Raw genomic sequence first — 14,365 nt, 5'->3', positions numbered from 1 at the left:
TTTAGGGTAGGTCTTCGGACCTCAAAGGATCCAGTCAAGAAAAATTCCCTCACGGGCATGCCCAGCTGCTTGGGTTTCAGTTGATGTGTCAAGTTGACAACCAAGATTAGCCATCACACTCCTCAAACTAGGAAGATTATAACATCTAAATTTCTAAAACGAGGGCTGTGGCTCCGTTGGCAGAGTCCATGCCTAGCATGCGAGAAGCCCTCAGCCTGTCCCTGGTGCTGCATAATCAATCATTCATAGTGGCACATGTGTCACCCTAGCATTCAAAAGATGGAGGAACCACTGAGGGTTCAAGGTTGGCCTGAACTGTATTTGAGGCAAGCTACATGAGACCCTGTCTCAAAGTATTTAGAAGAAAAATTTTAAACCATTGTCATATTAGTAATTTCCAGTTGTGAATAGCACGTGTATATTTACATTATTAACTCATGGCTATGCCTTCTATAGGTCAAGGGCAAGTGTGTCCTGGCAGGGCCATCGCTAGTGTGCAGAGGAGACCTGTCCCCCAGTCTCTTCAGTCAGGGGTTGGATTACATACACCCTTTGTCACTCAAGACTTGGGGGCGTGTCCTAGGCCCTGTCTTTCAGAGTAGAATTGTCCAACCAGGCTGCAGCTGGAGGAGAGGGGCGGAGCAGGTTGCTGCACTCTCGCGGTGTTTGGCTCTTAACACTGTTCAGTCTTGGCGTGGGTTCTGCTTCTTCAGCTTCTGTGTCTTTAGCTCACCGTAGTCTAAGGTGGCCCCGCTGTCGCTAGTGTCCCCGTCAGGTGCAGACGACGCGGGACGCCCGGAATTCGGAAATGGTGAGCGTTCTGGCCGGCGCTGGCCACCTCCAACCAGAGCGAGCCTCGGGGAAGGCCTCCGTAGCGGGAGCCCGCGGCCCGATCCCGCTGCTGTCCCCCGGTCCTGAGTGGCCTGGGCGGTGGGTCCCCACGCGTCCCATCGGCCCCCGCGGCGTCCTGGCCGACCCACCTCGGGACTTGGGGCGCTGGCTTCTCGTTGTGCGTTCCTGCCGGGCAGCCACGGCTGAGCTTTCCTGAGGCATGGGAAGCAGGGCGTCAGTCTGGCTGCTCCCGGGGTTCACAGTGAACCTCCCCAAATTCCAGCTCCTTCCTCTTCCAAGAGTCTGTAAGGCAAACCCCAGCTCGTCTTGGCCACCCGTCCCAGGATGCCGGTTAGAGAGATGGGTAGTCGGGGAAAGCCGAAAGTGGAGATTTCATCGTCAGTGTGGGTCCAGTGGGAAGAGGGACAGATGAAGGGTCCAGTGACATCTGCTGTCCCAGTTCATCTTCAGCAGGAGCTTTAGGCTTAACTAGAGGAAGGCCAGACCAGAAGCAAGCTTCAACAGCAGCCTCATCCAAAGTGTGGCTCCGCCCATCATTGTCTCAGCTCACTTTAGACCTCTAGGGGACTAGGTGGCTCGCTGGAGATAACTTCTGCTTCTGTGAGGTTTGTTCTTCCCTCAGCCTTGGAGATGAAGTAGGTTAGACAGACACTACTTGAAAGATTACATGCTTAGGTTGAACCGAAAAAGGAGGGAGTAAGCCCAGAGCGAAGGCAGAGACGTCAGGCTTTCATCCCGCTTTTATTCATGTGTGTATATGTTTGCACACGTGGGTGGGTGTCTGTGGGGTCGGGGGAGGGTCCCGGCTTCCCTAGAGCTAAAGATGTAGGCAGTTAGGAATTGCCCAAAGTGGCTACTGGAAATTGAACTCCAGTTCTCTGCAAGAACAGCAAATGGGCTTAACCACTGAGCCATCTCTGCAGCCCACCCCCCCCCCCCAAGCAGTTTCTGAGTGCCGGCTTCCCCCGCAGTATTCTCAGATGCCAACTTCTAGTCCAGGAGGATTAAAAAGTGACAACCATTGCTGTCTATTTTCCTTGCTAAATAAGTAGAACTGGACACAACGTTTTTCATTTCCTCTTAGTAATGGTCCCAGGTTTCGGAACTGCCAAGGGGCTGACAAGTTTCTTAGGGCTGCCATAGGTCCTCTTGGACACCAGTCCGAGGTCTTGGGTAGAACCTCTCAGGGGAGCAGCTGGAGGCCCTGGGGCGGGAGGAATCTCCCAGAGTAGTCCCCATCTCAATAGCTAATTTTTAGAGACATTATCTCCCCCTAAGCTTAGTTCGATTCCTAGGACACATGGTTTAGTTAGATGCTGGTGAATGAGGGTCTGCAGAGTAGTATTTCCTGCCCTCTTGAGTGTCTCTCAGTTGTTCCGGGAGGAAACTTTCTCCCAAAGGATTAGAAAGACAACTCCACTACGGTGCAGTGGGACAGAGACCTGCAAAGCGGAGTAAGTGTGCGAGGGTCACAGATAGTCCGGAGCCGCCCGAGGAGGTGTGATTGCTGAGTATTTCAGCAGCACTTGGGAGACAGAATGGCCAGGTTTGTGCCGTCTTCAGAATTGCCCCTTTCCCATGTTTATCAGCCTGAAATATTTGTTTATTTGAACTTCAGCTTTAAGTATGAAATGTACTCAGAGTTGAATAAGGTAAAAAATTTTTGTTTGTTTTTTCTGAGACATGGTCTCTCCCTGACTGTCCTGGAACTCACTCTGTAGACCAGGCTGGCCTCAGACTTAGAGATCTGTCTGCCTCTGAGTGCTGGGATTAGAGGTGCGCAACCCCTCCCCCGCTGCAAAGTAAACTATTCATGAAGCTAGAAGGAAGCAGATTTCATAAAAAAAAGTAGAGTTTCATTTCCACTGATTTTTTTTTTTTAAATCCTTTGCTTCCCCTGAACATATATAGAAAAATTCCTGAGATCTCATGCCAAGGTGTGGGTGTGGAGATCAGAAGACATCTGTGGAAGTTAGAAATTGAACTCATACCATCAGGTTTAGAAGAAGTGCCTTACCTTCGGAACCATCTTGCTAGCCCAATCATTTGGTTTATTTATTTATTTATTTTAAGACATGGTCTCACTGTGTGGCCATGTCTGTCCTGGATCTTACCATAGGGTTTAAAGGTGTACACCACCACGCCCAGCCTTTTATTTTACTTGATTATGTGTATGTGTGAGTTTCTGTATAAGTCCAGTGCCTGTGGAGGCCAGAAGGTATTAGATCCTCCTGAACTGGAGTTACAGGTGGTTCCGAGCTCTCTGGTGTGCTAGAAATCGAACTTACAAGAATAGTAAGCATGCGCTCTTAACTGCTCGGCCATTGCTCCAGCCCCTCATTGATTTCTTCATTACAAATCCAGTGTTGCCTCCTCAGTTTCTCTGGGTTGCTATAGGCTACCGTCCTCTTCAAAGTGGAAGATTAAGTGGCTGGCTTTAAATCTTCAAGAATGTATGGATTTGATGCTTGAAACTTTTCCTGTGTACTGCCTGTACTATATCCCACAGGTTTTCATATGATGAACTTAAGTTTCTTTTCCTTGAACTATTCAGGTTCCTTCAGATGACTATCTGATTCTCATGTGATTTTGTACTTTGTGATTTTATTTCCAGTTTAGAGGCTTTCCTACTGTATTTGTTACTGATTTCTATTTAATGTTCACGTATTTTTAGAATATACTTTATGTACTTGCTTGTTAGGGTGTGTTTGATCACTCAGAATATGATCTACCATTTAGTTTTGCTGTGGACTGAAGTGCTCTAGAAATATCAATGAAATCCTTCTGGTTGATGTTGTTCAATAACAATATTACTATTACTGCTTTTTCTGGCTACTGGATCTGTCAATTACTGATAAGGAGTATTTTGGTGTTTCTAATTGTAATTATGAATTTCTCCATTTTGCATTTCAAATTCTAGAAGTGTTCCCTATGTAATTTGATATCTTATTTTATGTTACATATATTAAAGACAGCTGATTATTTAAAAAGTCTTATTTAGTGAGTATAGCATTCATTGACTGTAGTGTCAAATGTTTCTCAAAGATAGTTTGTCTCAAATTTTTTCCTCATTGTTTCTCTATAGTTGGTATTTTTTCTTAACTGAAAAATGGACATTTGAAAATTATAATATGGGATAACTGAAAATCAGTTTCCCCACTTTCTCTGTTATCTGTTCTTATTTATTGAAGGCTGTGTCCATTTATGTAATAAAATACTGTCCAAAACATTTCCTTTTAAAATTTTTATTTTTCATTCCTTTTTTTTTTTTTTTGTTTTTTTTGTTTTTGTTTTTGTTTTGTCTTTTGAGACAGGGTTTCTCTGTGTAGCTTTTAGAGCCTGTCCTGGAACTCACTTTGTAGACCTGGCTGGCCTCAAACCCAGAGATCCACCTGCCTCTGCCTCCCCAGTGCTGGGATTAAAGGCACGCACCACCACCACCTGGCTCTATTTTTCATTTTTTTAAAGACAAGTTCTCACTATGTTGCCTTTCTGGCTTGAACTCACTATGTAGACCAGGTTGGCCTCAAGCTCATAGAGATCTGTCTGTCTCTGTCTCCTGAGTGCTTGGTTTTTTGAGACAGGGTTTCTCTATGTAAACAGTCCTGGCTGTCCTGGAACTCTGTAGACCAGGCTAGCCTCAAACCCACAGAGATCCACCTGCCTCTGCCCCCCAAGTGCTGGGATTAAAGGCATGCACCACCACTGCCCAGCAAAAAATTACTTTTATTTTATGTATATGGGTATTTTTTTGACTGCATGTATGTTTGTGTACCACACGCATGCAGTGCTCTTGGAGGCCAGAAGAGGACATTAGGAATTCTAGAACTGGAATTATAGATGGTTAACTGTTAGCTGACACCTGGGTCCTTTGCAAGAGCCACAAGTGCTTTTGAATTGCTTGGCTATTTCTCCAGCCGCCATTTCCAAAATATTGCAGAGACTATATTGCTTATGTGTAGTCAGTTTGTTCTATTGTCCTTTATTATTTATTCAACTAGTGTTTTGACATATTTCTGTGAATGTCATATACTAAAACAGAAAAATTAGAAGAAACAGCAAAAGGTCACCTCTTTCAGTTTTTCTTTGGCGGGGAGGGGGTGGGGTGGGTTGGTGTAAGAGGACATTCCTTTAACACATAATCGGGTTGGGTTTTTTTGGTCCTTAAAATTTCTTGGAATGCATGGAGCTTTCTGAATTTCACATTATCCTTGGGTACTTTTGAATAATTTCTGAATGAAATTTTCACTGCAGCTTTCCCCCCCAGAGTTTAGGTGTTAATGTACTTGTTGTGAATATAAGCAGCAATTTATTTTTCCAGGTAGATGTAGGCTTTTTTTTTTTTTTTTTTTTTTTGGTTTTTCGAGACAGGGTTTCTCTGCGTAGCTTTGCGCCTTTCCTGGAGCTCACTTGGTAGCCCAGGCTGGCCTCGAACTCACAGAGATCCGCCTGGCTCTGCCTCCCGAGTGCTGGGAATAAAGGTGATGTAGGCTTTTTGTTTACTTGATGCAAAATAAGGTCCACTCTGCTCCTGCACTGGAAACTTAGGCTGTTGTCTTAAGACTGTTAGCATATTAGAGACAGGTTAAAACATGGATGAGAAGCTACGCAAGGCTTTCTTGCCATTTTCATGTTTTTATAGGTTTACATTCACATGGTTGATACACAGTTTGAGAATATTTAAATTTTTTTTTTTTTTTTTTTTTTTTTTTTTTTTTGGTTTTTTCAAGACAGGGTTTCTCTGTGTAGCTTTGCGCCTTTCCTGGAGCTCACTTGGTAGCCCAGGCTGGCCTCGAACTCACAGAGATCCACCTGGCTCTGCCTCCCGAGTGCTGGGATTAAAGGCGTGCGCCACCAACGCCCGGCCCGAGAATATTTAAATTTTTAATGAAGTTGTTTCTGCTTGTACTTTCATGTATCTGTGGAGGCATGCGTGTTTGGAGCATCCCACAGCCATTTTCCTGACCTCATTCTCCCTGGAATCTGTGGATGTTCATTCACATAATGATGTTCTTTGTGTCATTACTTACATGTTACTACATAACAATCTTGATTACTGTTGCTTTAAGAGTAGAAGCCCTAGTCTTATTGTGTTCTTTCTCAAGATTCTTGTAGTGCTGTATAATTTCATATGAAAATTTGCACTAGTTTTTCAATTCCTCTAAGTTAGTCACCCAGGATTCTAATTGTTCTTAGTTACTCTAATACTTGTGTTTTTAGAATTTCTTCCAAATCCTGAGGTCCCTGATAAACACCAGCAAAGGTTCAATTTTGTGAGTAGTCATTTCTAACAATAAGAACTCTCACAGTACAAATATTAGCATTGTTTTATAGAGCAGATAGTAGGGTTTATTAGTAACGTGTATTGGAGATATACTATACAATGATAAATTAGGGATAACCAAGAAATATCTTATTCCCTGGATTTACCAATGAGAAGGGTGTTTTTACTCTGCTATTGCTTTCTGAGTGCTTCAATTGAATTATAATATTAATGTAGCTGTATGTAAACAACTAAGTACATAAACTTTTAGATGACCAAATTTAGATGAACGAATATTTGGAAATCACAAAATCAGTGAACAGAGTATAGATTCCTAGTGGTATAAGTTTTACCCAGCCTCCAATACACATTGTGGGATATTTTAGAACTCAGTGGCCTTTGACGATGTGGCTATAAACTTCACCCAGGAAGAGTGGGCTTTGCTGGATACTTCCCAGAAGAATCTCTACACAGATGTGATGCAAGAAGTCTTTAGGAACCTGAATTATATAGGTAAGAATGATAACATTTCTTTACTTAATTAAAAAAAAACACCCTAGGAATTTTTTTATCAATTTGAAATGTGGAAAGGGACTACTTTTTTTTTTAATGAATAAATGGGCATATTTTCAGTGTACAGTGAACTTCAAAGCTGCTATTAATTTTTTGAAGTTCATAATTAATAGTGCTTTTCCTCGGTCTATATTTTAGAGAACGGGTGGGAAGACCAGAACATTGAGGAGGACAAAAATCCTGAGATAAATCTAAGGTAATTTGTATTCACAAAAGGGTATGATGTCCCTTGAGGGAGCGTTAGCATGTCATGTAAACTTTGGTAAACAAACGAAACAAATAAGCACAGCTTTAAACATTTATCACTAGCTTGTTTGCGTGCTCTCTCTCTCTCTCTCTCTCTCTCTGTCTCTCTCTCTTCGGTTTAACAGAGTTTTATATTTTCAAGGTAGTTGACTTCCATGTAGTACTAAGAAACTATATGACTATCACTGCTTTGATAATGGATTTGGGGAAGCCATGTTTCAGAGAGATTATTTCATTTATTTTCTAATAATTAAGATATGCCAAGACACCTGGACTTCCTCTGATTTTGGTTATAATGTAGGTCTAAGACATTATTGAATAGAAAATCAGTAATAAACCATCAATAATGTGCTTGTCTCTTTTTGTACAGAAGACATGATGATTCTGTAAAAGTAAATATTGTAAAAGTCAATGTGGGCAAACTTTCAGTGAGAATTCCAAATCTTTTGTTTGTTTTGTATTTGGAGACAGGGTTTCCGCTGTGTATCCCTGGCTGTTCTGGGACTCATGCTGTAGACCAGGCTAGCTTCAAACTCAGAGATCCTCCTGCCTCTGCATCCCAAGTGTGTGCTACCACTGCCTGGCTAAGATTATGGAAAAAAAAAAAGAGTTCACAGTTGCGTAAAACCATGTAATTGTGACTTGTCTGGAAAAGTCTTCATATGTTGTTCATTCCTTAATAGGCACATCATAACTGACTCTGGATACAACCTATATGAAAATCAAGAATATTCAGAGAAGCCATATAAATTTACACAATATAGGAACTCTTTCATTTCTCTTATGAGTATTCAAAGACATATGACAATGGACACTGGAAGTAAACCTTATAAATGTATGTTATGTGGGAAAGCCTTTCATTTCCCCAGTGAATTTAGAATACATCTAAGAACTCATACAGGAGAGAAACCTTATGAATGTAAACAATGTGGGAAAGCTTTCAGTCATTCCAGTTCCTTTAGAAAGCATGAGAGAACTCATACAGGAGAGAGGCCCTATGTATGTAAACAGTGTGGGAAAGCCTTTAATTGTTCTGGTTCCATCCGAAAACATGAAAGAACTCATACCGGAGAGAAGCCCTATGAATGTAAACAGTGTGGAAAAGCCTTCAATTGTCCCAGTTATCTTCAAATTCATGAAAGAAGTCACACTGGAGAGAAGCCCTATGAATGTAAACAGTGTGATAAGACATTCAGTTGTTCCAGTTCCCTTCGAAAACATGAAAGAACTCATACTGGAGAGAAGCCTTATGAATGTAAACAGTGTGGGAAAGCCTTCAGTTGTTCCAGTTCCTTTCGAAAGCATGAACGAACTCATACTGGGGAGAAGCCCTATGAATGCAAACAGTGTGGTAAGGCCTTCTTTTCTCTCACAAGTGTTCGAACACACATGATAAAGCACACTGGCAATGGGCCTTTTAAATGCAATGTATGTGAGGAAGTGTTTCCTTTTTCTAGTGTATTTAGAAGACATCAAACATCTCATGCTGGAGAGAAGCCCTATGAATGTAAACAATGTAGTAAATGGTTTAGTTCTTCCACTTCACTTCAGATACATGAAAGAACTCATAATGGGGAAAAACCCTATGTGTGTAAGCAATGTGGTAAAGCATTCAGTTGTCCCAGTTACATTCGAAAACATGAACGAACTCATACTGGGGAAAAATCCTATCCATGTAAACAATGTGGCAAGTGGTTTAGTGCTTTCAGTTCTCTTCAAATACATGAAAGAATTCATACTGGAGAAAAGCCCTATAAATGTAAACAATGTGGTAGAGCATTCAGTCGGTCCACTTCCATTAGAAAACATGAACAAACTCATACAGGGGAGAAACCCTATGAATATAATGTGGGAAAGCCTTCACTTCCAGTTGAAATTGATTACTAAATAGTCTTATGAATGTAAATTCTGGTAAACCCTCAATTTATCTCACAGGCTTTTGAATAAATACACTGGAAATGGACCTTTTAAATGTGAGGTATGTCAGAAGCCTTTCACAATCCCAGGATATTTAGAGCACATCAAATAACTCATGCAGGAAAGAAACAAAGTGAATGTAAAAAATATGGTAAATCCTTCGCTTCTTCTGGGTATCCTCAAAACCATAAAATAATTCATGTTGGAGAGTATCCCTACTAATGAAAGCAATGGAGAATCATCCATTACAATTGCTTTTATAAACATAAATGAACTTGTACTGGAGAAACATACTTTGAGTACAAATAAATATGGTAATATCACATTTCCCCATTTGCCTTCAAAGAAACTAAAATATTCATTGGACAATAAATCATCAGAAAGTGATTGTAAGGAATATGAAAAAAAAAAACCAGTTTTCTTGATTCTTTTAAAGGACACAGAAAGATTGACACTGGATAGTAACCCTGTGTATGTGAGAAAAATGGTTAAGGCTTCAGATGCTCCAGTTATTTTAGATTATATGAAAGAATATGTACCAGATAAAACACTATGAATAGGAATGTGGGGGAAGTATTCAAGTTTTCAGTTTTCTTTAAAGACATTAAATAGGGAGGGGGGGAGCCTGTAGCTCTAAGCAATGTGGTTAGGCTTTTTTTATAGTTCTTTTTTGAAAACCATGGAAGAACTCTGGAGAAAAGGCTGAGTGTAAGAAATGTCAGAAGGCCTTCAATTTTTCCATTTTCATTCAATGACATGAAAGAACTCGTTTAGAAAGACTGTCGGGGACGCAGAAAGTCTCCCGACTTTCTCATGGAAAGATATGTGATAATGCACACTGGAGATGGGCATGCATTACACTGACTTTACAATGTGAAAAACATTGCTTTTCTGGGTTAAAGCATGGAATGTGTCTTTATATTAGATACAATTTTGTAGTACTTTGTTGAGACTTTTTACAATTGTATTCAAAGAGATTTGTGTATCTTGGTATAATATATAATATAGTATTATTTAGTACATACAGTGTATGCATGTGTATATGTGTATCTGTAGGATACGTATAGTTTGTACATGAGTAGTATATATTATATAACTAGTTCATATGGTATGTAATTAAAATATATGTAACTGCTATTTTACTACATAGTAGCATACTACATTGGTTATGCTATTGGAATCTTATCAATGTGTAGAATAAAGTATTTCAGTTACCCACACCACTCCCCATCCCCAGCTACTTCTTGCTCCAGGAGCATGGTTACCATGGTTACCCCAATATTTAGCATCAGCAATCCATGGCCTGAGACTCCAGATGTTATCAAAATCCTCAGCATCAACTGGGTGTGGTGGTGCACACCTTTAATCCCCAAACTGGTGAGACAGAGACAGAAGGGTCTCTGAGTTTGAGGCCAGCCTGGTCTACACAGTGAGTTCCATGACAGTGAGGGATATTAAAAAAAAAAAAAAAAAAATCTTCAGCAGACTAAGGAAAGTCCTACTCCCCCCCCCCCCCTTTTTTTTTAGGTTTTTCGAGACAGGGTTTCTCTGTGTAGTTTTGGTGTCTGTCCTGGATCTCGATCTGTAGACCAGGTTGGCTGGCCTTGAACTCACAGAGATTCACCTGGCTCTGTCTCCCTAGTGTTGGAATTAAAGGCGTGCACCACCACCGCCTGGCGTAGGAAGGTCTTACTCTTTACCCCTGGGAATATGGCTATCAAAGCTTTAGACTAGGTCCCTACAAAACTACCAATATATGATCTACAAACATCCCTATCCACATCCTGTAGGATTACACATATCAAAGTTTTTTTTTTTGTTTTTTCGAGACAGGGTTTCTCTGTGTAGCTTTGCGCCTTTCCTGGAACTTGCTTTGGAGACCAGGCTGGCCTCGAACTCAGATCCGCCTGCCTCTGCCTCCTGAGTGCTGGAATTAAAGGCGTGCGCCGCCACCACCGCCCGGCTAAAGTTTTAAGGCCTAGCATCATCTTTCCTCTACTCAAGGGATGTAAGATGGTCTCTCATTTTACTCCTAGAAGAGATTAGACACCAGACTCAAAATCCAAATGTTACCTTTCAATATCCCATAGTGCTTAGGGATGATTTTCAGAGCAAATAAGAGTTAAGAGATTCTGAAAAAACAAACAAACAAACAAACAAAACAACCCTGGGCACTACTTGGGTTTATACTATAAGACTTCCAGAAGACTTCATCTAGGTCTCATACCTACAAAAAGTGGTTAAGAATGCTACATGCCCCAGTACCTACTTCGTCTCACACCTAAGGAAGGTACCCTTTGTGTTTCAAAACCTAGATTCTGGGATTACCATGTCACATACCATAGCCTTATCTTACAGGACCTGATGGAGGTTCCATGGCATCCTGTGACATCAAAACTGGCCAATGGTGCCACAATCCCATGCATCTCCTGCATTTATCTTGGGTTCCAAGGGAAGTCTTCACATGGCTGTGAAGTGTCAGCCCATGGCATCACCTATGTTTGTCCTTAGGTGAGGCTTGGATAGTTTTCAGTATCCTATAGCACAACTAATGATAGTTAACACCACAACATCTATCACTGTTCAGCCTTTGATGCCTGAGAATCCACACACCTTTAGATGACTGTGTTCAACTATTTTATGAAGTGTTGTGGTCCAGACTATCGGGATACTCATGGACACTGCTGACATCAAGCAGAGATGAAGAAAACACAGGCTGTGCTCAGTTGTAGGCTAAGATTGGAGCCTAGAGGGCACCCTGGAAGGAATTCTACAGGGATGTAGCTAGCTTTACAAGCAGAGAAAGTTTAATAAGAAGAGTGCTTCCCAGAAGGGAGATGGGCCTTAGCTGGGGAGAAAGATCAGAGGCTAACCAACATATCGGGATCTTAATACATTATTTATACAGTGTGCTCTTCTTGTAAGTATGCTTAAGCTTCAGCTGGGGGTGGGCTTTCCAAACTGTTTCTTCCCCTGGGTTGTTTCTATCACTGCTCCCTTTTATATACTGATTTATATGTTCCACTCTACTCTTCTGCCACAACTTTATCAAACCTGATGGCTATGGGGGTCATAGACATTTGCATATTTATTTCTCCATGTCTCAGTGGCCATTCCTCTTCACCAGCTAAGTAACTGCCCTAAGAAGCAGTAAGGGTATATAAATCTGGCTGTGACTAAGACCCAGATTTCCAAACTCAGACCTATGTGACGAGAAATTCTGGCTGTGCTGCAGAGAGAAGTACAGCGACTTCTACTTGGGATCTTTGGTTGGAATCTTGGGAGAAGAATTTGGACAACCCGTGTATGGATGAGTAGCAGCTGGGCACAGGAACTAGTGTGGCACGGTGTGGAGGATCACTCAGTGTCTGCTCCCTCTTAGACTGTTTTTTTTTTTTTTTTTTTTTTTCCCCAGTCTTAGCCCCGCAGAGGCATTTAGTAGAAATGCAGCCACTTCTTGGGAATTTCCCACACATGCACTGGCAGATCATGCCTGGTGTGAGGAAACAGCTAGCTGGGTGTGGTCTATGGGTGAGTCATTATGATTGGAAGGCAGCTCCTATATTCTCCCCATTGCAAGTCCTGCATACAGAGATCACATGTATAATTTCAGACCCACAGAGGTCATTGTCTAAGCTTGCATGCACCAGCTGACAAGACAAAACCTGGCTCCATACAACACTTTGTCCTGTAGATCTGAGGGAAAATGACTCATCACTCTCTTGTCATGCCTTGTGAACATTGAGAAGCAAGAGAAAAAAGTGAAACCTGCCTACCTTGTCACCTCAGCAAGAAGGAAACAATACCTGATGATGGCCACTTTTTATTGCTGTGCTTAGCTTTGCATTTGTTCCATTCTCTTTCCCTCCATCACTTCTACTCTTCCTGTGTGAATCTGCCAATTAGGTATGTTTCTCACAGGCAACAAACAGTTGGGTTTGTCTTTTTTCAGACAGGGTCTCTTTATATAGCCCTGGCTGTCCTGGAATTCACATGTAGCCCAGGCTGGGCTCAAACTCATAGAGATCCTCCTGTCTCTGCCTCCTGAGTGCTGGGATTAAAGGCGAGCATCACCATGCCAGACCATTGTTTGTTTCTTTGTTTTTTCCTTTGAGATAGGGTCTCATGTATCCTAGATGGGCCTTAGACTTCTGGATTTATAGATATACACCATCATGGTTGATCTACTTAATACTGTGAATCAAACCCAGGACTTCATGCATGCTAGGCAAGCATTCTACCAAATGAGGTGCTTTATATCTCCTGCCCAGATGTTGCTTTCTTGGGACTGGGAAAATAGTTGTTCGTAAAGAGCTTGCTATGTACGTCTGAGGACCTGAGTTTAGACCCCAACCCTCCTGTAAAAAGCTGGATATGGCAATGCATGTCTGTAGTCCAGTGCTAGTGAGATAGAGAAAGACAGATCCCTAGAGCTTAGTAGCTAACAACTGTAGCTGAATCAGTAAATTGCAAGTTCAGTGAGATACCCTGTCTGTAAAAATAAGGGAGAAACAATTGAGGAAGACACCCACCATTAACACTATCAATGTGGTTTCAGTGTTTCAAGGAAGTAATTTTTACGTTTTTGAGGCTAGTATCAGAGCCCATCTTTATTCTCCATTAATAGGCATTTCATTTTATCTTAAGCTCTTAGAAGAAAAGGAAAGGATTCCTAGAATTCACTCTGTAGACCAGGCTGGCCTTGAACTCAGAGACCCTGCTTCTGCCTCCTGGGTACTGGGATTAAAGGTGGGCACCACCACCACCACCTAGCTGTTAAAGGCATTCATTCTTGATAAGACATAAAAAGGATTATACAGTAGTAAGTTAAAGCTTCTTAAATGGTGGGCTAAAATCTTGCCATGGTTCTCTGACTGGGAATTGAACCCAGAACACTGTGATGAAGACACCAAAATCTCATCATAACTAGCAGGAAAAGATGCATGGCTTTGGTGCCAAAAGAAAGCTAATGTCTATGAAATCTCTATTTTTATTTGACCAAGAACTATAATAGAATATTTTAAGTTTCTATTGTTGTGATAAAACACTGACCAAAAGCAGCTTGGGGAGTGTCTCAGCCACTTTTCTATTGATATGACAAAATGTCATGACCAAGGCAAATTATGAAAGAAAGCATTTGTTGGGGCTTACAGTTCCAGGGGATTAGAATCCAGAAGCATCACAGTCAGAGTCATGGCAGCAGACAGGCAGGCAGGCATGATGCTGGAGCTTATATCCTTTCTCAAAAGTAGGAGGCAGGGCTGGAGAGATGTCTCTGTGGTTAAGAGCACTGGCTACTCTGGAATTCCAGAGGACCCAGGTTCAATTTCCAGCACCCACATGGCAGCTTACAACTGTTTATAACTCCAGTTCCAGAGGACCCAACACCCTCACAGATAAATGTGCACATAAAATAAAGTATATTTTTTAAAAAAGTAGGAGGCAAAGAGAGCTAACTGGGAATGAGATGGACTTTTGAACCTTCAACACCCACCCCCCAGTGACACACCTCCT

General features: G+C 41.7%; 2 protein-coding genes across 3 annotated transcripts in view; both read left to right on the top strand.

The window, feature by feature from the left end:
* Positions 1-673: 673 nt before the first annotated feature.
* On the top strand, positions 674-10,071 carry LOC102906394 (uncharacterized). Of its 2 annotated transcripts, none has more exons than XM_015990376.3 (4): positions 674-811; positions 6,502-6,628; positions 6,827-6,884; positions 7,618-10,071. In XM_015990376.3, the coding sequence occupies exons 1-4, from the start codon at positions 809-811 to the stop codon at positions 8,819-8,821; spliced, it is 1,392 nt and encodes a 463-aa protein (XP_015845862.1). In that variant the 5' UTR covers positions 674-808; the 3' UTR covers positions 8,822-10,071. The 2 variants fall into 2 exon arrangements, with proteins under 2 accessions (XP_015845862.1, XP_076398565.1); XM_076542450.1 differs by having other exon boundaries at positions 697-811; positions 6,544-6,628.
* Snap47 (synaptosome associated protein 47) overlaps positions 699-14,365 on the top strand; it is a 71,799-nt gene continuing 58,132 nt past the window's right edge. Inside the window, exon 1 of the mRNA XM_042284107.2 lies at positions 699-811. The gene's annotated coding sequence lies outside the window, so the exon portion shown is untranslated. The remainder of the gene's footprint in view (positions 812-14,365) is intronic.

Source organism: Peromyscus maniculatus, chromosome 8 (genome assembly GCF_049852395.1).
Source record: "Peromyscus maniculatus bairdii isolate BWxNUB_F1_BW_parent chromosome 8, HU_Pman_BW_mat_3.1, whole genome shotgun sequence".
In the NCBI taxonomy this organism is placed as follows: Eukaryota; Metazoa; Chordata; class Mammalia; order Rodentia; family Cricetidae; genus Peromyscus; species Peromyscus maniculatus.
This window is presented reverse-complemented; position numbering and strand designations above follow the sequence as displayed.

Excerpts from the sequence above, each read along its gene's own strand:
- LOC102906394 (XM_015990376.3), top strand. Across the intron at positions 6,629-6,826 it reads TAGGAACCTGAATTATATAG|AGAACGGGTGGGAAGACCAG; the intron begins GTAAGAATGATA and ends TCTATATTTTAG. Across the intron at positions 6,885-7,617 it reads AATCCTGAGATAAATCTAAG|GCACATCATAACTGACTCTG; the intron begins GTAATTTGTATT and ends ATTCCTTAATAG.